Genomic DNA, 25,394 nt, shown 5'->3' on the forward strand with positions numbered 1-25,394 from the left:
TACATGGATTATGACCTAAAATTCTGATGTATGAGTTATGTAGGGAGTCTAACAGCCATGCTCGAGTTTGGCGTGAACCTAGATTTCAAGTACTAAGCTGCAAAGGGGACAGTGAAGATTTGAGATCAGGTGACACTTTCACAGTTTGAGAGAAGCTCGCAGGAATTGATTCTTTATTGAAGCTTTTCACTGTGAAGTATTTTCTTTCCTGGAATCTCTCTCAATTAACAAACTCATCCCCTAGAGAATATTGACCCACCACCTGGTTTTTTTAACTTCTGAATTCTGATCAAGAAATTTAAACCCCAGTGCCGGAGACAGCTATTTTGGAATATGAGTATACTTTTTGAATGTCCAACTTAGTTTCCCCAAGTTGATCGAGGATTGCACCATTTTAACACTACAGAAACTCAAAAGGATCTTCCAGCCATTGTTTCCACGCTATCTAAACTATAACCAGGAAGACCACCCCAAAATGCTCTGCTAATGGAGAAAATTGGCAACGTGTATGGAGAATGCAACAGATCAGCCTATCGACTATGATCATTGCAATATCTTCAAAAAACCTGACAACAATCTCAGTGCTATTTGAAGAGGACAAGCCAGACTTATCAACTATGTAGTTGCTAAGTGAGGGATGTACCTTAATGCTTATTAGTGGCATAATTAATCTTCTGTGTAGTCTTAGGGCTAAAATTCAGTTGTCTAATTTTGTAACTCTATGCGTTTAAGCAGTGTCCTTGCCACTTAAGAAGATTAAGCCAATTACAAATGTGTACTCAGTAAGCCAATTACAAATTACAAATGTCTCTTCGAAGATAGGAATTTAAATTGGTGGTTCAGTGAGTTGTTTATTACATTCTTTTCCTGAGCAGATTGATGATTCTCTATTACCATCCAGACCATCCAGCCACTAAAAATATAACAATCCCGGCCATAGGATGGGTAGATTAGCTTAGTGTACTGGAAAAGTGAAAGTTGGATGCCACAGAAGAAAGGGTTGGAGTATACAACCAAAAAAAATGTGTGTTGCTCACACGCTGTACCGGAATGATCGATCTCTCAGCTTCCAGTTGTTCTATAATAATGCTATATAAAGGCTTTGGTTTGCCCTTCACAATACATGCACAAGTCTTCTTTGGTGTACCACACGACTAGTACACCAAAGAATTTTTATCGTAAAACAAACACAGCATAAGCATGTGTTTGTGCAGAAGGAAACCACGGAGCCTGGTACTACGGTACTACCCTATGAAAAGCAGAAAAAAACAGTTTAAATCTGATCCTTGACCGCCTTTCCACTACTGAAGGTGTACCGCCCTGTCGCTCCTGAAGGTGTAATGACTATTGAATCTGAATGGAAACCTCATCCAAAACAAGAAACCAAATATATTAAGTCCTGAACCTTACTACGAAAAACACCGCAATTGAACTCAGATTTCAATGACACAAAAGCGAAAAAGTCTACAAAGACTAGTGAACCTGATTGGAAACCTCCTCAAGTCTTGAAACCAGAAGTCCTGGACCACACACGGGGAATCAACTTCAGCAGTAGAACTCTGATTCTGAAGATATAAAAGCTGGAAAGTCTAAAGAACATAGTGATTTTGATCAAAAACCTAAGCCCAGAAGCTAACAAAGACTAGGTGAGGTCCCACCTATGCACATTATATATTAATAGAATTGACCATTCACATAAGTTAAGTTACTACATCAAAACCTTTATGAAGAAATTTTGGCATATAATAACTTAATAAACCAAGATTTTCCCTTGGGTATTTATGGGTTATAGTTTAAACACAAAGAAGGGGAGTGTTGATCCCAAAAACTAGATAAGGTCCCACCTATGTCCCTAAGACTCTCACATAATATATTAATAGAATTTTGACCATTCATATAAGTTCGAGCTTATAGATAAATTAACAATTTAACAAACTCAACGTCCTAAATTGAGTTCAGATTCAAAAGACCCAATTACAATAAAGGTGAGTGAACTTTAATGACCTCCTCTACCTTCCATCACCTATTAGAAAAGCAAAAGATAATTTCGAGAGAGTCATTAGAGAACCCCACACAAGTGTCACCACAAATGACACAATATTCTCCTAGACTTCCCAAACAGTTCATTCAGACTCTAAAGGAAATCAGAAACCTCAGGAAGATTACTAGTAAGGATAGAGCAAAGGGCTCACACATATGGATTCTTTTTATTGTTTTTTGCTTTCTTCATCATTACAAAAATCTTCTTTTCCCGCTTCTTATGTAAATTATATTGTACGTTTGTAGTATTGCTTTAATTACACTTTGTTTTCGACTTTTTTTTTATGTGGATTGTTTATAGGAAAAATACTTTCTCCTACACTTCACTGTTTTATGGATAATTACTTATATTAAATAATGTTTAAGACCAATTAAAAGTGTTAGATATTTTATAAAATTTGATTTGTTTTTAAAATAAACAATTTTATAAAAATATTTATTAGAATGAAATAATTACTTATATTTTGTAACTCCATATTTGTGTCTTAAAAAACGTACTTAATTATGCTAATTATTATAAAGTCAACATGCACCACTTATGGAGTTAGTAGCTAGTTTACAACTTTGTGAGTTAATAATAGTTATGGTTATCTCTATATATACTAGCATGTATGCCCATGCATACACACCGGCTATTTTGAAAACATTTAGATTTTTTTTAGAAAATTGGAACTATCGTTTTAGTTGCTAATCTATTTTAATTTTCTAACAAATTGTTTTAAATTAAATTTTAAAAATCCATTTTTTCAATTAGGAGAGAGAGATTATGTTTTAATAGAAGAATGATTCCCGTTTTAATTCAATATGGAGGAATTCTCATTTTAATAGGAGAAGGATTCCCGTTTTAATTAGAAGTGCTAGAATTTGTTTTAATATGAGAAAAATTTCCATTATAATAAGAGATGAATTCCCATTGTAAAAAAAGATTTCTGTTTTTCAAATATAAGAGAAATTCATGTTTTAATAAGAGATGACCGTAGAATTTTAATAGAACTTGAAAAGTACTCCTTGTAGGAGCTTTAATATTAAGATATAGATAGAATAGAGGACCACTAGCATAAAATAGAGAAGAAACAAAATTACTTTTGCAAGTGTAGTTTCTCTTCAATTTTTGCCTGGAGTATAAATCTAGAGTTCTAAGTTCTCTCACAATGTTGGTGGTAGAGATCTAATCGTTGTATCCTAAGAGGTAGTTGCCAAGAGGTTGTCGGCATTATTGCGGCAGCAATAATACCTTAAAGACAATGTGGAAGAACATGCCTCCATCAAACGATTTTGCCAATTCTATTTATTTATAATTTATACTTTTTGTATATTTAAAATTAGATCTATTTGTTTTAGTAGAATATTTCCCTACAAAAAGAACACCTTACTGATATATTGCAAATCAAAAAGACTACTCAAAATTAATCGTATTCTGAATAGGGTTAACTAGTACCCTGGGAAATTAGGGTCTCTCCTCCCCTCCCCCTTTAAAATTAGGTCTATTTAACTCTTCTGAATAATGTGTTGAAAATAGCAACAACAAAAGAAGAAGAAAATTGTCTAAATCTCAGTTGTGAAATAAACAGAAATGAATTTATTATAAATTCTACTGAACGTGGTAATACATATGAAATTTGTAATGCAAAGATTATTTAAATGTTTTCCTCATTGGATTGGATTATATGTATGTTAACTTCAACAGAAACTTCTTTAGAATTTCACAATTTTATCCTGAAACAGCGTGTTTTTCGCCAACTCGATCCTCCATTGGTATATCACCGTATTATGTGATTTGAAGTTTCCAAAACAAGGGAGAATGCACAACTTTCATCACAAAATCCTACCTACATTAATATCCGTTTCTCCCAATATGCTCACAGAAAGCCACATCAGCAATATTTTTAAAAAAGTTCCTACTTAAAAAATAATTACTATGTTGATTACCAAGCTAGCCTTATTATTGGTGTGTTTAGCAAATTATAAAAAAACGTTTTGGTCTTTTATCATGTGTAGGAAAACAAAAACCAAATATACGCTTGAAATTAACCAATAAAATAGAAACAAAATTTCAAACAAACTCTCTCAAAATATCAATCTCTAATGCTCTCTCTTACAATTTCAAAGAAGATGTGAAAAATGGCTTTGGACATCGTCAGAAAAGAAATTATCCAAAATTACTTAAATTATCCAAAATTACTTAAATATCAGTTCAGGTCTTTTGCCAGACTACTTCTTCTGTTACCCTATTCTGAATCTAAGACTTGGAAACAAGTTGGTCGGGAACATTTTCTATGCAATTGATCCTCTGGATTAGTAAGTATTCTCTGATAATTACTAATAATAAATTTAAATGCAAAACAAGTCATACAAGAGATATATTCTATACAAACTCGCCAAGGAAGGTATAGGTGCGAGGATGACTTTTTAGGTCCCGGAGGGAATTTGTACTCTTAACTTGTTCTGGTTATTGGGCTCCGGGGACTCAATAATTTCATGGAGAAAATATAGAAAAAACAACAACAGTTCCATGGATTATGAACCAAAATTCTGATATATGATTTATGCAGAGTCTAACAGCCATGTAACCAGATTTCAAGTACTTGGCTGCAAATGGGACAGTGATGATTTGAGATAATTAGGGTGACACTTACACGCTGGCAGGAATTGATTCTTTTATTGAAGCTTTTCACTGTACAGCATTTTCTTTCATGAAATCTCTCTCAACTAACAAACTTATCCACTAAAGAATATTGACCCACCACCCAGTTTCTTCAACTTCTGAGTTCTGACTAAGAAATTTAAACCCGAGTGTCCGAGACGGCTTTTTTAGAATTTGAGTATACTTTTCAAAGGCCCAACTTAGTTTCCTTAAGTTGATCGAATTTTAAAGAACTGATCGGTGCCATTTTAACACAACAGAAAGACTAAAGGATCTTCTAGCCGTTGTTTCCAGTTTCCACGCTATCCAGACTGTAACCAGGAAGACCACCCCACAAAGCTCTGCTAAAAGCCCGAACCAATATCAGAAATAACTCATGGGCTGCCTAGATTGCTTTAAAGGTAATTCTACAAAAGATGGGAAGAACTCCAACTACCAAATCTCAGAAAACATTCAACCCAACCATGAACCGATGCCCACAGGATTCATGAAGCCTAAACCACTTAATACCATCCGAGGGGAAACATCATAAGGTATATTGTCCCTCTCCAAAGAAACAACCTAGGACAGGGCAGCAAGTTCAAGATTACAGTATTGGCTATCCACCTCAAGACTCCGGCGTCAGACAATGAAAATCAAAGAAAGCCTAGTGGAACAGATAACCAGCCTCAAACCTATGAACCCACTCACGTATTGAAGGAGAAAATGGTTAACAAACCTGACCTTCCCTCCCCAACTAAGAATAAGATTACCTCAACAGCCACCTGAGGATGACTATACAGACATAGATGATCCAAGTAATACGAAATCTGGTTAAAAAAAAAGAAAGGCCTCCAAGTTCAGCCAAGAAGCCTTACATACTACTACAAGGTAACAAGATCAATTTGTAAAAGGAGTTTTGTAACATCATGGAGGCAAAGACCTTCTCTTTATTACAGTGGGAAGCTTGTTATGTTATCAATTATGGTACGATTTTTGTTCTATAACTATAATAATGTCATGGAGAGTTAAATATATGGGTGAAAAAAAAGGCTCTGCCATTGTTTTTTATTTGCCTCTCGTCTCTCATTTTGTTAAACCAAAATTAGTTAGCTCATCACAGAAATCAGAAAAACAGTCATCCTTCATATTTGTTTAGTCACACTAAATCCATAACAAATACAAAGAAAATTACACTTTGATGGAAGAAAAAATGAAACAACAAATGAATAAATACCAAAAACAGAAATGAGATGATACAACAAACCTGCTGTTTTACAGGTGAAGAGAAATAACTTTCAAGAATCAAGACAACGCTCTCCTGCCGCAGACTATATACAAAATAGTTTGTGTGTTTTCAGTATCTCCCGGAAGTAGATCTTAAACAAATGACAGAAATGTATTAACAAGCTTAATTCGAGTCGTTAATTTTGTTGGACCATTGGAATTCAATTTCCAAATTTCGAGACGCTCCACTTTTGCTTTGAGGCAGTAGTGTGTACTCCCCAGCAACAGAACCCAGCATTACAACCCGGTCAATCTGGATTGTTACTTTCCCGAATGAGCTCTGTCATTGGATTAAAAAAAAAGTAAGTTTCAGTTTCTGATAATAGTGAAGCTTAATAAAGCTGTCAGAATCTATTTCTTTTGTCTTGTTTTCTTAATTGATGATTAATTGATTATGCTTAATAAGTAACTCACCTTCCCAAATTTGCTCTTGTTCTTACAGGTAATGTGAAGTTTTTGACCTTTTGGAGGACTATCTAGTGCCCATGCAAAGCCCTCGTCCCACTCAGGAGTAGGACCAGTTGAAACAACCTGAAAAGTGAAAACAAACAGTGTATTCTATAAATGTTACATGTACTGGAAGCATATAAAGGTCATGAAAATGGAAGGAGAAAGTAATTTCAAATTTGGATCTGGATCTGTAACAACTTTCAAACCAGAGTGGAAAATGAAATGCAATGACGTCATGGAAGGAGTCAACAAAATCTAACTGACTTTTCATGCAACATGCATGATATATGAATTAGCTAATATTCTTATATAGCACCTAAGCAGCAGCTACTTCAACATACTGCCGAATCACCGCAGGAGTCTAGCTTCCATATGAGGGAGACAGTAGAGGCTACGTACCCTTCATGGGCAATTGGGCATGTATTCAAAGAGTGAAAGTTGGATGCCACAGAAGAAAGGTGATGTGCAGCCACTTCCGGCGAATGAAAGTTCCAAATTATGACCATGAAGTGAAGCAATGACCCACATAATTTTCAATGATTTTATTTATCTCCGAGGTTGTTTACCATTTCCTTTCAAGGGAGGCCGGGAGTTTAGCTCAGAAAAAATTACACTATTTTTACTTATTATTCTAAATATGAAAGCTCATGATAGAATTGAGGCAGCATGGAGAAGTCCTGAAGACATGCAATCTATCAATGAAAGTACCCAATAATCGGTGAGGTTTGACTTGTTAAGCAACAGTTCAGTTTCAAACAGAATCAAAACCATGGAAGCATGGTCCTAGGGCCTTCTATATTGAAAAGGCAAGTTCGTAAAGAAGCTTATGTCAACAGAAAATAATTGATTGACTTGGCACTTTTTCTTACCTGCGTCTGCCTGGGCGGAGTATTTCCAAGTGTGATTTTGCAGTAGACACTAGCATTGCCAACAGATTGCTTCAAATTGTTTCCACGCTTAATGGTGACCACTAACGTCCCAGGTAAACACTGTAGAAGAAGTTCCGCCTTTTCCTGGAATCGGGGTGGACCAGACTGAATCAAGTACTGCAGCAATGGAATTGCCTCTGCAGCAGCCACTGACTGAGTTTTAGAGACTTCGGCTGGGCAAGCTGACCAAGCTTGCCTGAGATGGAAAAGTGAATCCAAAGCAGCTTCTTGAGTTGCCTCCGAACCAGTCTTGAGTGATGTGACCAAGTGGGGGATACTGAGTGTCGCAGGCTCAGTGGCCCTCAGACGTGGGAAGTTGCTAAATAGTGAATTAAGAGCTTTGAGGTACTCCTCGTTCACACTTCCAGTAGCCCATAAATCCTTTTCTATAGCAGCTGCAGGAATGAACAAATTCACCAGACACAAGAAATATTAGTTATGAGCATGAAAAAACACAGAGGAGCACTAAGGAACAACTAATATCAGTTATATTAAAGCAAACCAGTATCAGACCACATAATGACCCGCAGCAAATAAAAGTAAGATTCTATAATTCTTAGGTTTCGAGTAAAATTCTTAGAAACCGACAAATCCTGCACTCTTAGAGTCAGATTCTATAATTAAGGGGAGCTCTAGAAAAGTAGAAAATAAAAGTGCAGATCTTAAGCACTCCTTCTGAGCTCTAAGAGCTATCATCTACACTAAGGAACAACTAATATCAATTATATTAAAGCAAACCAGTATCAGACCACATAATGACCCGCAGCAAATAAAAGTAAGATTCTATAATTCTTAGGTTTCGAGTAAAATTCTTAGAAACCGACAAGTCCTGCACTCTTAGAGTCAGATTCTATAATTTAGGGGAGCTCTAGAAAAGTAGAAAATAAAAGTGCAGGTCTTAAGAACTCCTTCTGAGCTCTAAGAGCTATCATCTATGGTCTCTAATGGAAAATACATGTTCTTTAAAGGTAAATAGACAAATAAAAAAAAAAAAAAACAACAGCAAAAAGAATATTAAAGATGAAGAAAATGAAAACCAAGGACAACTCATACAATAAGTACCTTAAATTGTGCTGGTACACTTATATTATGTAATAAAGGCAAATGACAGAAAAGCTTCATGTGATATAGCAATGGAGATCATGTAATTGAAAACACACAAGTAAATAACTTGCATTTTCTTACCAAAAGAAATTCATCAATTCCGAAAGAACATTTGAAGTTGGAATTTAAGAAGAAATACGCCAAAGAAGAATCATAGATGGATAACTCGTACATACCAGTTATTGCTCGCACTGTTTCACTCGAAGCATATTCTTGAATAGTATGATTGGAAAAAAGCAGTTTAACAAACATAGCCGCCTGAACTGATGTATCTGGATCACTTGTACTGATGAGATCCAGTACAACTTGGACGCCACCTGCTTCTGCAACTGCTCTTTTGTTTGATCGACTGTACATAACTAGGTTCTGCAAGGCACATATAGCCACCACTTTCATTTCTTCCGTAGGTTGGTCTTCAAGCAAATTAACTAGGGCTCGACAAGCAGAAACAGCGTCTGTTGTTCGTGCGAGGCCCTCATTCTGGAATAGATCACCAAGAGCTAGAGTTGCTAGTAACCTTGCCTGCTGCGCTTGAGTTTGTGGGTCGAGAAGATACTGAGATAAGGGTGAAATTGCAGATTTGGCAGCTTTAGTATCTCTGATCTTCACATTGTTAAGCAACACTTCAAGCAGTCTTGCTGCAGTTTCCTCGCACTGATGACACCGCAAAAGTTCCAAAAGCGCCTCTATCACACCACTTTCAGCCATTGCTTCGGCACTGGTTGCGTCATCACTTTCCAACACAAGAAGAGCATTTAACGCACCAATAACTGTACTTTCTGTGCCAGAATGAAGCAATCTTACCAACACAGCAACAGGTACTTCCAAATAATATTCAGAACTAAACTGCAGGATACAAGCTAATATTGAAGCAGCAGATTCCCACAAGGCATTAGGCAATATAGGATCAGCTAAGAGTATAACTTTGGAAAGCTCACTCACACCACCCTCTTTTGCAATTTCATTGGGCCAAATTGATGCAATACTGGCAAGAGCTTTAATAGCTCGGTGTTGCAATATCTGAGTTCCACACCCTAAAACACGTATAAGGGGGCTAATTATGTGCTGTATTATTAAGTCCTTCTGAAGATGTTCTTCCAAGAGTAGATGTGAGAGAAGTTCAGCCGCCAATTGTTGCACTGCTGGAGATGGAGAATCCAGTAAAGGTATAATTGGTTCAATAGTCTGGTGAGAACTCAGGCTATAGTCAGCACGGCAATTTGGATGCTCCAAAATGTTAACAAGGACCTGTAAAGCACTATGCTGTCCGTCAGGACCAAACTCTGGTCTAGTAAGCAACAAAAAAAGAGGCTCGACCACTTTAGCTGCAGATGGACCTTGCGCAATGGTAGTATTGTTCGTTAATATCCGAAGCAGTTCAGCAAATACAGCACAGAGAAAATCGGGTGCCTCAAGGAGGATATCAAGAATGCTCTCAATGACTCCCGCTTTAACCATTTCCATCTTACAAGCAGGTCGGTCTTTTCCCAACTTTACCAATGCTCTTGAAATAGCCTCATGAATTAAGTAATTTTTACCAAACAAAAGACCAACAAGCGGAATGACTGCGCCATGTGCAGCAACTAGTTCTGCCAATTGCTCATCATCCAATAATTTATCCAGAGCACGAACAACTGAATGCTGAGCAGGACTGTACTCTGATACAAGAAGAGACACTAGAGGTTCAACACAGCGAGCAGCAGCAACTGTAGACCTAATTCTGGTATTCCCAAAAAGGACACAACAGAGCTCAGCAGCATCTCCTTTCAGCTCCATTGAGCAATTAGATGCAAGGATCCTACAAAGAACATCTACTGCATTCATTTCCACATCTGCAACAGCAAGGGCCCTTGATGGACTTTCACATAGTAACCTAACCAATGCACTGATCGCAGCATGTTGCTCCCTCTCCATTCCAGTGTTAAGAATCTCCACCAGGGGTTGAACAGCTTGTCGGGCGTTTTCCGCTTTCCTGATGTGGTCTGAGGAAAATAAGCTCTCCAATGCCTTAGCAGCACTATACCTGGCCCCTCTCCCACCAAGACGCAGAACAGCTACAAGCTGATTGACAGCACCATATGCGGACTCATGTTTACGTATTTCAGCACTATCAAAGAGAATCCCTAATAATTCTGTAGCTGCTTCTTCAGTTGCATCCTGAGGTCCGAGCGACAGATACTTACTCAGTGCCTCTAAAGCCCCTGACTCCACCATTACAGTCTTGTTAGCAAGATTGTCTTTCGCAAGATGAGTCAAGAGCCCAAGTGCCAGAAAAGGTGCACCAGGTCGATCAGGAATAGGTTTAAGAAGATCAACAAGGACAGGTATTGCTTTCCGAGAAGTAGCACCTGCTCTAATGTCATCAACTCTAAACAATCTCTCTAACGCAACTTGCTCTGGATTGCGAACCAAATTAAACTCGTCTGACAATATCAAAAGATCATATATATCCGCATCAGCACAGCCAATTAAGGAAATGAGCCCAATAGCTGCCCCGGAATTTGCCACAGCCAGAAGAGTTCCTCTGCTGCCATTACAGACTAGGCTGGCAAGTGCTTGCGCAGCAAAATATCTGTTTGCAGGCTCCTCCAACTTCAAAAATTTGCAAGCACGGGAACTGATCTCATGGTTGCATGTGCTCGTATGATATCTCTGTCTTGAAACAAAATAGCAAGCAGTAAAGCACAAACCGACGTACTGTTATCGTCCTTTGGATCCATCTGCATAATATATACAAGATTTAATAGTAGCTTACAAAATGTCATAAGTTCTGATACAGCATAACTGCAGATGAACAAGAAAATGTACAGAGGATATGACCAGCAGCGATGGTCCATGGCTAGTACTGAAACTGTAAAACCTAGGTCAGAATTACCTGTGTAGCTTGCGACAAATGTTGAGAAATCTTATCAGTGAGAATTTCAACTGCTCCAGCTTCCATGGTGGCAACTTTGCTTTTATCATCGTGACAGGAAAGAACTGAAAGGAGCCATATAGCAAGATTGTCACCAGAAATAACTGCTAGGTTATTCTCGATCTGATCACTTCTAGTCTGTTCCTTAGTATGCCGATAGATGGCTATGTCATCCATATTTTCACTTGCACTATGGCCCATGGACAAAGAAGATTGCGCTGAACTAACAATTTCAACGAGAGATTGAATGAGTTGGATACATGAACTCGACTCATTCAGAGCTAATATCACCTTTTCATAATGCACCTTCGCAGCACAAATAAGAAGTGCAGCTCCTCCAATTTTGACTTTGGCATTCATGGAATTAATCACCCTGTGAGCAATTGAAGATATACATCCAAAAGTGCTAGAGATTGTGTCTCCCAGGACAACAGATTGACCTCGGCAAAGTCTGGATAAAATTTCTATTGCTTTGTCTTGCAACAGCGGGGTTGCATTAGCTAAGCACGAAACAATTGGGGCTATGGTGTGGGGATATTCAGCTAGGACTGCCCACGCAGGTTTGGCATGCCCACTAGTTCCTTTCATTTTAGACAACAAAGAGATTGCATCAAGTGCTTCTGACACGGCCGCAGATTCAACACCAGCACTTTCTAAGAGAGAAACTAATGCAAGAACTGTTCCAGCAGAATTGACAGAATCAGGAAGTGAATAGTCCATTGCACGGCACTGAAGAAGGCGAGCAACTGCTGCAGCAGCATGGGTCCTTCCATCAATCATGCCTTCACGCAGTACCCTTGTAACAGGCAATATAATTTCTTCAGGAAATGCTTCTTTTGATGCTTCGTGATCCAAAAAAAGATTAGCCAAAGCCCGTGTTGCCTGTTCAGCAACCTCCAAAACTGAAGAGTTAGCAAGAATGATCAGTGGAGATAATGTGTTTCTAGCAACAGCTGCTACATCCCTATTTTGTTTAATTGACAGGAAAATAGCAGCAAGGCATCGTGAGGATTCCATCAATATCGTTTCGGAATCCTCGTTGAGAAGCTTCATTGCTGACCAGAGAGCTTTAGGACCCATGTTACTTTCACGCAAGTCCCTTCGGAGATCAAATAGTCCAGCTAAGACAGATGCAGACTTAGCCTGAGTCTCTTCTCTCGTTGAACTCATAATTCTTATCATTGTCTCGATTGCATCATTTGAGGCACTACCTTCGTGCAATATATCCTTCAAGGGTGCCACAGAAAGCAAACTTTTTAGCGCATCCAAAACATAAACTTTTGATTCTGGTAAATCACTAGTCAATAAGGATGTCAGTTGGCTAATTGTCCCTGTATCTGATTTGTGGATAAGATGGTTGAGTGTATTTGCTGCAATCTCTTTGCCGTTCTGGCTTCCATTTTTCAGTAGCCATAATAGGGCAGGGACAGCATCGGCACTTTCAACACATGCTCGTATATCTTCATTGTGATTGCATAGGTTTCCAAGGATTCTTGCAGAGTCTTCTTTGGCTTTTGCAGAGCCTATCTCTAGAATTTGAACAAGTGGTGGTATGCCACCAGCAGCAGTGATAGCCCATTTGCTATCATCTTTCTCGTTAGACAAAAGGCAAAGTAATGCGACTGCACACTCTTGCTGCTGCTCTGATGACAACCCAAGAAGGGATATTAACAGCTGAACCCCCTCACGGCCCTGTAGTGCACCCCATAAATTTCCCTCATTCTTACATAGTATGAGAAGGGATCTTATCAGCTCATCCTGAACCTCATTGATTGCCATTGTGATCAAACCTACAAGAAGACGCTTTGCTTCAGAGTCTGCAAGCTTCTTTGATAGGATAGGATTCCCATATAAGCTGGCTAGGGCTTCAATAGTGCGTTCCTTCACAAGAAATGGTGACTGAGCTTTTAACTGCTTCACCAATATCTGCTCAACAATCAGGGAGTCTGATGACCTCATAGCCTCTGCTTTGACATCATATATCATAAGAGCAGACGCTAAAGCCCCAATAGTGTCAGCAATTTGTGCTGGAGAACTGCATGAATCAAGGCTTTCCCCAAGGCTTGAGATAACATACGACAAACCACCAGAGATGTTGGCCAGAGCACACATGGCATTCTCTTGCAATGCTTGAGCGTACTCACCTTGCATGAATTCTTTTGATGGGGCTATAGTAGCATTTATCAGAGCAGGTATACCATTAAAGTTAGCTATATCTCGCCTGGCTTCTTTGCACTGGGAAGAAAGAGATTTAAGAGCACCAGCAGCTTCTGCCCTTACAGAAGCTTCATTATCAGGTCCCAGTAGCTTGAGAAGAAGTTTAGTAGATTCTGTAGCTAATACCCTAGGACACGTAGATGCGTCCTCCATCATCATACATGCGAGAAGAAAGCAAACATTTGCTTGAGTACTTGACTGTCCAGTTGTCAGCAACTTCACTAGGACATCCACTCCTCCTGCTTCTACTGTTGCCGACCAGAACTTCTCAGTACTGCTGGAGAGGTTTCTTAAAGCTCCAGTCAATAGGTTATCAACCAATTTACCAGCTTTTGGTCCAATTTCTAGCTGCTTCCAGAGTACTGGAACAACTCCTTCAGTTGAGAAGATTTTTGACCCAACATGATCTCGAGCCCCACCTTGAGAAACAGCATAAATAGCCTTTGCAGCAGCAATTTGTCCTTCTTCTGAGCTGGATCTGAGAAGGCCGAGCAATGGCGGAATGCAACCTCCCAGCAATACTTTCACCCGTAGTTCATCGTCCTTACAGAGAGAGCCCAAAACTGTAGCAGCCTGCATCTTCACTCCAAGTGATCCTGATCTAAGGAGTGAAACAAGTATAGGAACAGCCTGAGAATGAGATCCAACAGCACTAAAAGCATTGTCATGTGTATCAATAAGGTTCATCAGCTGCTTCAATGAGCTTTCTTTCTCATGTAGAGTTGAGGAACTCTGACGCAGCTGCTCAATGCACTGGGCAACACTTGCCAATGTCCCATCTGGATCCTCCATACTGCTACTACGGTCTCTGCAAGTAAATCAGAGTTGATAAAATTCAGGAGATGCAGTTAGTCATGAACTGTGCAAATTTAACAGCTTTAAGATGACCCTGAAATGGAAACGATGTAATGTGAATTATATATCCCCAGATACAAACAAAAACAAAGGCAAACAAAACATCTTTGCAACAATTTTCGCCTTTTCCCATGCGAAATGTTTATCACAAAGAGATATTAATAATTCCATAAATATTGAATGTGATTTATTCAATGTCATAAACTGCCTAAACTTCCCTCCTTGGATACTTCTGAAACATAGATCTGGATAATAAATGTGTCTTTTTACCCTTTACAGGTGATAAAAAAAAAAAAAAAAAATGTTTTCATTATAATTAGACGCAAGCATTGATGATTACTATTTATGTGGTTCATGGTGACCAAAAATGAAAAAGTTAGCATCAAGATCGCAAGCTTCAGTGTCCCAAATACAGATTCTGTACCGAAGTGATTTCCAATTTGGCAATAAGAAAAAATAAGTTGGGAGCAGCGTCTGAACAGTTTGTACCTCAAACTCATCTTCACAACTGAGTGTGGAGTTGGGGGATCCGAATCGTGAAGCTTTGCATCCACATTTCTTTCCTGCAAACATTCAAGACAATTTTTTAAAAAAAAGGACATTCATCATCAAAGTTATAAACAGAAGGCCCCCTTATTCTTTTTCATCATTTAACAATTGTACTTTGGCAATGATGCCGTCTTGATACAACTATAATCTAACACAACTAATACTCATAAACTACCAAAAAACCTATAACGAAAGCATCACAAATCTCCCATACATATATCATCAATTTAAATTCAATGCATGCCGAACCAATATCAAAATTAAGCTTTCAATTATTAGTACATTTTCCATAAGAAACAAAAATAAAGTATATATACCAGATCCTTAGTTCCATAGCCGTTTCCATTGCCGGTGGAAAACCTCCAGGCTAGTGCCGCCGCCAGCTTTGCTGCTGTTAAATTTCCTTCAAATAAACTGATCCAGGCCCTGCTTTAAATCTGGATCTTCTTATTCTTATTGACAGAATCCAATAAAAAGAGAGAGAGAGAGAGAGAGAGAGAGAGAACAGCCTCCTACACAAACCAAAAAAAAAAAAAATGGCATTCAGAAATCCAAAACACAATAATTAAATTTCCAACAGACAGAAAACGGAGATCCAGAGCCACATGCAAGTAATTAAAAGTACAATTCAATTGGAATTACAGTGGAATCCGTAGATCGACTAGTTCACATTCACTCATTACTTCAAATCTGAACAATATAAATCGTATAAGAAAGATTTGATGAAACAAAACATGAATTGAATTCTTTTAACTTCAGTCTCTGTTATTAGTAACTGTCACAGATCAAAATCAAGCAACGAAACAAATGCATAACAGATCTCAAAAACAACGTGTTTCTCACCGATTGAGACTTTCTCTGTAAGTTTGAGAGAGAGAGAGAGAAATGAGAGGTTATATAAGTATTAATGCATGGAATTTTTTGGTTATAAGAAGAAGTAGAAAAGAGAGAGAAGAGAATAATGGCTTTATTTATTTATTTATTTGTTTATATTGCATTTTGATTTATTACGAGATTTTTATTTTGGTTTAGCGCCTTTATCAAAACTTGTTATTGTGTTTCAGTGAAGACTGAAGAGAGCATTTTATTTTCTCTCTCTCTATTTCTCTAGCAATACCGCCGACAATTCTTGCTGTGGGGTTGACTTAGCTGGCTTGGTTTGGTAGTTGGTTATTACTTGTTTTAGTACTGTGCTCTGTGCTTGTTCAAAGGTCAGCCTCGGCTTATTCGGCCAATCTTATTTTTTTACTTTTTACACCTGCCTGTGCCTGTCTTAAAATCTTACTAGTGGATGCTGCTGACCTGGATTTACAAGATTTTATAATTAACAAATTGTTGTGTAATAACGAATAACTATGATTTTGTGTAATTATATTGTGGAAATGGGAAATCTATTTATAATTTTTAATCGGAGACTTGTAACTCAGAAAGATTTATATATATCATCAGACTATAGACCATAAGTGTACAATTTTTGCTTTTATTAATTAGTACGTGATTGATATGATTGTTCTAATTATGGTTATAATTAAAGCACTGATACGATCATTATAAGAAATTTTAGATGAATATATAATGGGGGTGTATTGCAAATTCATTATGTTAAAAAAGACCGATCCTAATGTATATTATGATATCAAAAAGAGTTATTTTTATATGATTGACGTTAATAAATTATACAGGAAAACATAGGAAAGTGCATTATTTTCTTAGATATTGGACAATTAATCATCGTCTCTAGTCGAACATAAGAAGCGAAATGACTACTAATGGCCACTGCACTTTTGGTGGTGATATCACAAACCGATTTTCGTAATATTTTATCAAAGAAAATGAAAAGTGTGGCATGCTATTGTGATTGTGAACATAGGCATAATAATTAGAGCTGAGTAAGATTATTAAAAGAAAATAAAATTAATAAAGGTAACCATATAATTGGATACTAATGAATCTTGATACCATTTGATTTTCTTGAGATATTTGTGTTGATAATAATGATTTTAAAGAAGCAACACGTGAAGCAATGGGGGCATTGGGCACCACTTTAAAAGAGTAATTATAACCAAGACCAACAAGATAGGCATACAATAATAACTGCAGCCATGAACCATTATTGAGCAAGCCAAGACAGAGAGACGACGGCTGAGAGCCTAGCCAATAAAAGCTTACTCTTCTTATATATTCTGCCGGTGGAGAGCTTACTTTTCAATTTTTCATAGCCCAGTGGGCAGGCAATGTCGAGTAAGATACAGTCATACAGTGACACTCCAACAGAGCTGATTATGCCATAAAATGTTTAAATAAAATAATCCATCAGGTGAGAAAATTAACTATGATTACTGATCAAGTTAGGGAACTAACTGACTGTGATACATTTCTACCATGTTTTCCATTTCACTGTTTTTTTCTTTTCTTTTCATTTCATCTATCTTAGAGAAAAAAGAAAAACTGTCATTTGACTATCTGTTTTTTAACATTTGCAAGTACCCTGTAGAATTTTAACTTTTGTGATTGCAAACGAAACAATTATGAAGTGCACCGCAAAGTTCGATCTTCAAAAACTACCGACTAAAGGAGAAATGCACCAGCCGGGAATCGAACCCGGGTCTGTACCGTGGCAGGGTACTATTCTACCACTAGACCACTGGTGCTTTTGTGTTACACTGAGAACCAGTTTGCATTATTAATTGAAAATTATCATTGCAAAATTTATTGTAACCCAATTTAGTGAGGATTTTAATTGCTAAAAAAAAACTGTGGGATTTTTTATACTCTAGATACGGTGGAAATCTTGTGTTTCTTCTAGTGTCTTCCAAATAACTATTACAAATCCAGTAGTCTATATAAGAGGTGGATCCTCACTAAATTGGGTTTGGTTATCGAAAAATAATAATATAAGAGGTGAATCAGTGGATGCAGCCATGCAGGTATGTACGTGTATTTGTCATATCACTCTTACCACGGGAATATTATAAGCCAAGGCTTAAAATATCGATATCGATGAATATATCGGTGTACCCAAAAACCGATATATATCGGATATATTAGAAATATAATATCGGAAACATATCGGAAATATATTAGAAATATCAGATTTATATTAAAAAAATGGTCAAAAAATCAACTGATATATATCAATTATATCGGAAATATCAATTATATCGTCGATATAAAGTTTTATATCGGAAATTCCAATATATATCGGAAAAAAGGGTTCAATATTCGGTAGATATGTCGAAAATATCGATATCGGTGTACTAATTTACCGAGATATATCGGCGATATATCAGATATATTGGCGATATTTAGGGCCTTGCTATAAGCTACCATATAAAAAAAAAAAAAAAAAAAAAAATATATATATATATATATATATATATATATATATATATATATATATATATATATACTATAAGCTATCCTCTCATTTTCTTCACCAACTTGGGTTTGTACAACAAATTCTAGATCAACATAGTTGCTTTTGTTTAGCTATAGAACTTCAATGAACATTAACACACATATGCATCTTAAGTTAAAGACTTAATTAAAACCCAAACAAGATGAAGTGTGTAGTATACTCATACATGTAGAAGGAGATGTGGAGGAGAAAGTGTAGTTTACTTCTCTTTTTAGTTTATTATTATTATTGTTAACTTAATTTTCAGTCTTTTTATTTCTTATTATTGATGATCCTGAATTTTCTTATTTCTACGGACAAAGATTGATGGCTTCACTTAAACAAATAAAGCACAGCATTCTACACCAATAGAAAAAAAAATGGAAGCAATTACGAAACGTCATCACATCACCCTCATATGATATGTTAATTGGCTGTGTGTGTGTGTGGGGCTAAAATATACATATTGGCCTCTTTTTGTCATTTAGTACGTTGCTCAAATGCTCAGTCATTATTAAACCCAACAATATATCAACTTATCTTTATTACTGAATCCAAATAATAGTGCCTAAAAGGTTAAAAAGGATAACGGCTTAATTAGAAGTATTTAGTTGTACTTACATATCAACATATTGTTATCATTTTAATACACCCGTAATGGGTTGGAACTTGGAACAAAAGCAAATGCATGTTAGAGGGACAACTCCATAATACACCTTTTATTGTTTTTAAATTAAAGAGGTGTGATCACCTTTTAAGATTACAACAAAAGTGGACAGTTAACATAACCTGGAGTCTTCCACGAGGATGTGCATTAGAAAATAGAAATAACACTTATTTAGCAATGCTAGTGGTGGGACATTGTAAATAAACAAATAAATGAATTAATTGATAATAAGTATGAGGATCCAAAACAGGACAGTCTCATTGTTTCTGCTTCTGAGTCGACCCTCTAGATCTGGGCAGTCCTCGACTCCTCGAGCTAGTGAAAAGAAATTCCAGTTTGTAATTTTTTGGTTCTCTGGTCTTGATATTCTCCACAAGGAGTCCTCTTTTTCTTTCACATTTTTTTCGTAATGAAAATGACATGCTACTTTCTTCTATAGGCAAAGTCTAAACTGACTTTAATTTTCTTCCAAATGAAACCAAAGCTTGACTAATAAGTTTGGTAAAAGTGAGCCAAAACTTGTGCAGGTGGTTGCTGGGCATATTTCAAGCTTCATCAAAGCTTTACCCAGACGCAAGGAACATATTGAAGATCGCATCAAAAGGGTTCAATCCAGCAAGTTTGTAATCAAATCATATTAACAGCAACCATACATGACAAAGGAACCACTGGTCCTTCTGCACATATCTATGTCAGTATCTATCAGTCCAAATTATCTAAATTAGACGCACCAACTGAATGGGCCACAGGTGAAAGTCACATTGCTGTTAACTATTTAGGGAGGAGTGGTCAGTTGTTTACCCTTCTTCTAATTCTTTTTCCTGTAACCAAAAGTACATACTATTATATTAGGGAAATAGGGAATCAGAAGGAAATGCAATAGTACACAGTACTATCAGACCTTACGGAATGTTCTTCATTGACTCATAGATCTTGCCAATTTAATGTGAAGAATGATTGTCCGTGATTCCATTCTGGTGTTCAATTGTGATGATGCCAAATTCCCTGCATACACCCAAGGGAATTAGGGAATGGGGACTGTTTCCTTCTCATTTTTTTAAAGTTACAAGAGAACATGTTAGCTTCTTTATAATATGAGTAAAGGACAGACCATAGTCACCAATTCACCATTCACAGTTAAAGATTTGAAAGGAACATTTTTCACCCTATGAAATATTAAAAATAATATATATCAAGCAATATTTGATCTTTTAAAGAGAACTTGCATCATCTTGAAAACATTTACGGAAATTTCCACACATCCGAATCGAAATTTATAACCTTTCAAATCCAAATTCTAACCTCTCAAAAAATATCAAAATAGTTAAAAAATTAAATAAATAAATAACCAGCCTTCAACATTAGCCTACTACAAATAATCAATTTATGTTCTCATAAGAAACACTCATTATCTCAAATTTTGCACCTGTGTTTTAGTATGTATACTGTATAATGTGGTGTTCCCTAATATTCCACCCCATATCATGAGTCTATAATAATATGACATATGCATGACTTTATAATATTGCCTATGCACATGGAGCCGAAGTGGCCATGATTGAGTGTGTGATTCTAGTTGTGGCATGATTAACCATTCTCACATGGGACAATTAGGCACATGTGGCGCACACCTGCTAAATCTTCAGGTGAAGCATCAAGAACTCCTCTCAATATTTTTCTTTTCAAATCTATTACCTTCCTAAAACCTCTCTTGAGCCCCCAACAATCTTAATAGAATTTGCCCAGCAAGTGAATTAGTCTGATAAAAGTAATTGTAATTATGGAATATTGTAATTAATTGCATACCCAGTGAATCTACTGAAGTAGTTTTATCTCCAGGAGCTTAAAGCAGAAAAGCTTACATCTTATAGATATCACTCCTGTCTGAGCTTTTGTGTGTTTTTTGGGGACAGTTTCTCATACTAAAATCTTCTGCAACATAGCAACTTGTATAGTGAAGAAGTCAACAGAACAAAATAAGAAGACCAGTTGGATAAATCTGTATGGACATATAAGTCAAGATATAAATTAGTATTGGAAATTTTCCATCTTTACATGGTGATTATGGACTTCACTCTCACTTGGGATCAACATCTATTAAGATGCTGACAGCTTATATAATCAAGAAAGCAGCAAATCTTACATATCCTAGCAAAGGTACAAAGTAACCCTAAATGGAAGGGGAAAAACAATGGAGTTAGCGTCCTAGAACCTCTCAGTTTACAAAGTACCTCAATGCAAATTTGGATAACCCTTACAGGTAGTCGGAAACCAGGAGAAGGGATAAAGGTCTGGTGGAAGGGACTTAAAGCATTTCTTGTATTTCACATATGTAGCAAGTATCCAGACAAAAAAACTTTACCCAACTGGGTAAGTGAACTTAGGAGCACGTCAGATGTCACCCCTAAGGGATTTCTGCAAGTGAAATCATGTTGATGCCTGGCAATAATTTAGAGGCTGCTTGCTTGTTGGAGACCTAGAAAACTTCACGACGACGACAGCAGTTCCATTTCAATCACTACTAGAATTTCAGACTGTTCGTCCGACAACCCATCGTAACATCAAACAGGAAACATCTGCCTTGAGCTCAATCAGAACAGCTAAGACTAGAAGGTTTGTACTTGATTGTGGAACCATCCCGCTTCTCAAAACTCCCCAAAACAAATATTTGCATCAGGCACCTTGCCAACCCCTTTGATTAGATGAGTTAACTTGTCCAAGACTGAATATATCAACTCAGCCTGATTATGACTTTTGTCTTTTGCAATAAATACATGAACCGCTTTATTCACTTCGATCCAACTATTTCCAGGTTCCTTCAAAACCTCACTGCAGTCCATCCTCCTCCTCACTTTCTCCACCTCACCCCATAAGCCTCTAGATGCTAATATATTTGAAAGCAATACATAGGAACCACTATCCTGTGGATCGAGTGAGATTGCCTTCTCAGCTGCATATTTGCCCAGGTTAACATCGCCAGCTAGTCTACATGCACTAAGCAAGCTCCTCCATACAATTGCCTCTGGCTCAATAGGCATTTGCTCAATGAACTCTTTGGCTTCGTATAGTTTTCCTGCCCGACTCAAAAGAGCAACAACACAGACATAATGTTCTATACCCGGCTCAACTCCAAACTCAAGCATCATCGAGTTAAAGTAATGAATCCCGTTTTCAACAAGGCCCACATGGCTACATGCTGAGAGCACAGCAACAAATGTGACATAGTTGGGTTCTACTCCTTCACCTCGCATCCTTTCATACATCAAAAGAGCTTCTTCAGCTTGCCCATGCTGGGCATATATTGAGATCATCGAGTTCCAACACACAATATCCTTCCTGTTAGTGGCATCAAACATTCTTTGACCATCTTCAATGCTCCCGCACTTTGCATAGAGGTCTACAAGGGCATTTGAGACATAAGATTCCAAGTCTAGACCAATCTTAATAAGATGATTATGGAACTGTTGACCATGTACAAGACTTGCCAGGTTACTCGCTGCTGAGACGAGAGCAACAAATGTGAACTCGTTAGGTTTCATTCTGGAAAGCTGCAATCTCAGGAAAAGTTTGAGGGCTTCCTCGCCTTGCCCATTTAAAGTATATCCAAAAATTATCGCATTCCACACTACTATATCATGTTCATCAATATCGTCAAACACTAGTCTAGCATCCTCAATGCACAGACACTTAGAATAAACATCCACCAGGGCACTGCCAACATAAAGGTCAATAGCAACTCCAAATTTAACAATGAGGCCATGAATTTGCCTGCTGAAGTTGATAGTCGACAAAGAAGCCGAAAGCCCTAGAAGACTTACAAATGTCAAGAGGCTTGGAAGTACCGATCTAACCCTCATCTCTTGAAAAAGACCTAACGTTTCAGAAAGCATGCCCTGACTACCATACCCTTCTATCATGGCATTGTAAGAGATCACATTACGTCCATTCATGGAATCAAAGGCTCGTCTAGCGTCTGCCAAAGAACTACATTTAGCATACATATCAACCAGACCATTTTTCACAAATTCATCAGATTCAAGATTGGCTTTGATTGTGTAGCAATGCACTTGCCTTCCTTGTTCTAGTGCTTGAAGTGAACCGCATGAGTTCAGAATACTAGTGCAAGTATATCCATCTGGTCTCCATCCCTGTTGTGTCATCTCAGAGAAGAGCTTCATTGCATCCCAATCACAAGAATTCTGCATGTACCCAGCTATCATTGTCGTCCACGAGACTACATTTTTTATAGGCATCTGATTAAATAGTCTCCTCCCAATTTTTACCCTACGACACTTGGAATATAGATCTATAAGCACATTAATCACCGAGACATCCGTTTCGATTCCATTCCTAAGCACATAGGCATGAATCTGCTTTCCCCCTTCAAGAAACTCCAATACTGAACACGCACTTACAAGACTTGACAGAACATATCTATCAGGAACAACCTCAGTTTCCCTCATACGATTAAACAACTGCAAAGAAACATAACTCTTTCCACTTTGAGAATACCCCGCAATCATCGCAGTCCAAGTAACCGCAGTCTTCACAGGTAGCTCATCGAAAACCATTCTAGCTTCTCCAATACTAGCATTCTTTGAATAAAAATCAATCAAAGAAGTACCCACATAAACATCTTGCTCAAACCCAGCTTTAATAACAAAACCATGCACTTGCATTGCTTGTTCAACCGCCCGTAATTGCACACAAGCACGCAAAACACTAGCTAAGATAAACTCGTTAGGATTCTCATGAGAAAATCTAGAAAACCTGAAAAACACAGTCAAAGCTTCTTCACCATAACCATGCTGTGTATAGATAGAAATCATCGAAGACCAACTAATTAAATTTCTGTCAGGCATTTGATCAAACAATAACTTGGCTTCATAAAGACAATCAGACTTTGAGTATACATTAAGCAAAACGTTAGTTAAATAAAGATCTGAATGAAACCCATATACTACAATCTTTGCATGAATCTTATTGTAATACAAATGGGGTTTATGCGAAAGGCGTAACTGTAATAAATCTGCGAACTCGCGTCTTTTCTTGCGAAAATTTTTGGAATCGGGATTCGTAAATGAAGGTGGAGAAATTTATGGTTTGTTTGAAATCAGTGAAATTGAAATTGTTTATGAAAGAATACTTAAGGGAGTTTGTTAGTATGAAGTGAGTTTTCATTCTATCAAGTGTTTATTTTCATGTTAGGAAGGTGCGGAAAGCCAGTTTGTTTTGGCGGGAACATATTTTTACTGCATTTTCAACCTCATATTAGACCAGGGTGCTAAAAGGTCAAATTTACCCCTGACGTACAATAAAAAACAGTCTGGCCTAACCAAACGACTCGACTTATTTGGTACGTATATTATTAAGTGTGCATACCTATACAGTATGCACAACAATCACTTTGTGCGTGGTTATCGAAAAAAAACAATCACTTTGTGCATACCTATTGAGGTATACATTTTCACTGTGCATAACTGCATATAATAGTGTTTATTATTCCGAACGGAATATCGGAATTATGTCCAATATTTTGGTTTTAAAAAAAAAAGGTAAAAATAATATAGAGTTGAAATATTGATAATTTTGAAATTAATTGAAATTCCGAATATAACATTAAAGACTCAAATTCTCGTTAAGGGTATTTTTGTAAATTATATATCAAACCTAAGGGACAATTAGATACTTGGTCGGTCAGGTTTACATTTCAAACTTATATAACTTAATAAAACCTAACTCCGACTCATAAGCCACGTGAGGTAAGCAACTTATATACGAAAATTAGGCAAAATGTCGGTTAGCGACTTTTCTGCATTAGATGCTGGCACGAGTTAACAATTTACATGCATGAGTGGGTTATCGTTATAGCATGCGGTGGAATAAAATGTAGGAAATTAAATTAAGCTGGATGGGCGGAAAAAAATATTTACAACGCTAAGTCAAATTAATTAGCGGTTAGGAGTTTAATTATAACTTTAAGCCTAATTTAGACATTTTGGGCTTGGGCCTTAACAAACTAAACATGTAAAGACAAAAATAGAACAAAATCGCACAAACCAAAAAAATCGCCCAAAAATCTATCGCACCCAATTTCTCCAATTTCGCCCAACACTTAAACCCTAAGAGAGAGAGAATCAATTCTCCCAATTTCATCAATTCAAACCCAAATTTCTCACACCCAATCCTTAGAAACCTTAAACTCAAGTGTGGGAGTTCGAATTTCCAGCGTACCAAAGTGAAATCAAGCGAAAGGTGAGTTTAATTTCGCCTCTAGTAAATAGTTTAAACTCGATTTCGATGGAGTTGGTTGTATTGATGAAAGATAATTGAAATGGGGTGGTTTTTAATGTCGGCAGTAG

The 25,394-nt window shown here is 37.2% G+C and overlaps 2 protein-coding genes and 1 non-coding gene across 3 annotated transcripts; all 3 read right to left on the reverse strand.

The window, feature by feature from the left end:
• Positions 1-6,111: 6,111 nt before the first annotated feature.
• Positions 6,112-15,648, reverse strand: LOC147502342 (protein CELLULOSE SYNTHASE INTERACTIVE 1-like). Its single transcript, XM_086604515.1, is given in 9 exon segments — positions 6,112-6,228; positions 6,365-6,481; positions 7,270-7,724; positions 8,610-11,033; positions 11,036-11,153; positions 11,309-14,372; positions 14,909-14,982; positions 15,286-15,394; positions 15,611-15,648. Coding segments are annotated over 9 exon segments (6,516 nt in total).
• A 1,900-nt stretch (positions 15,649-17,548) lies between these two features.
• On the reverse strand, positions 17,549-17,619 carry TRNAG-GCC (transfer RNA glycine (anticodon GCC)). The gene has a single exon. It is a non-coding gene; the product is annotated as a tRNA-Gly (tRNA).
• Positions 17,620-21,001: 3,382 nt separating this feature from the next.
• On the reverse strand, positions 21,002-24,261 carry LOC147502344 (pentatricopeptide repeat-containing protein At4g39530-like). The gene has a single exon (XM_086607180.1). The coding sequence runs from the start codon at positions 23,892-23,894 to the stop codon at positions 21,678-21,680; it is 2,217 nt and encodes a 738-aa protein (XP_086463306.1). The 5' UTR covers positions 23,895-24,261; the 3' UTR covers positions 21,002-21,677.
• Between the last annotated feature and the right edge of the window lie 1,133 nt (positions 24,262-25,394).

Source organism: Coptis chinensis, chromosome 4 (genome assembly GCF_015680905.1).
Source record: "Coptis chinensis isolate HL-2020 chromosome 4, ASM1568090v1, whole genome shotgun sequence".
Lineage (NCBI taxonomy): Eukaryota > Viridiplantae > Streptophyta > Magnoliopsida > Ranunculales > Ranunculaceae > Coptis > Coptis chinensis.

Bases quoted from the DNA above. Each gene is read 5' to 3' on its own strand.
- LOC147502344 (XM_086607180.1), bottom strand. From the start codon at position 23,894: ATGCCTGACAGAAATTTAATTAGTTGGTCTTCGATGATTTCTATCTAT.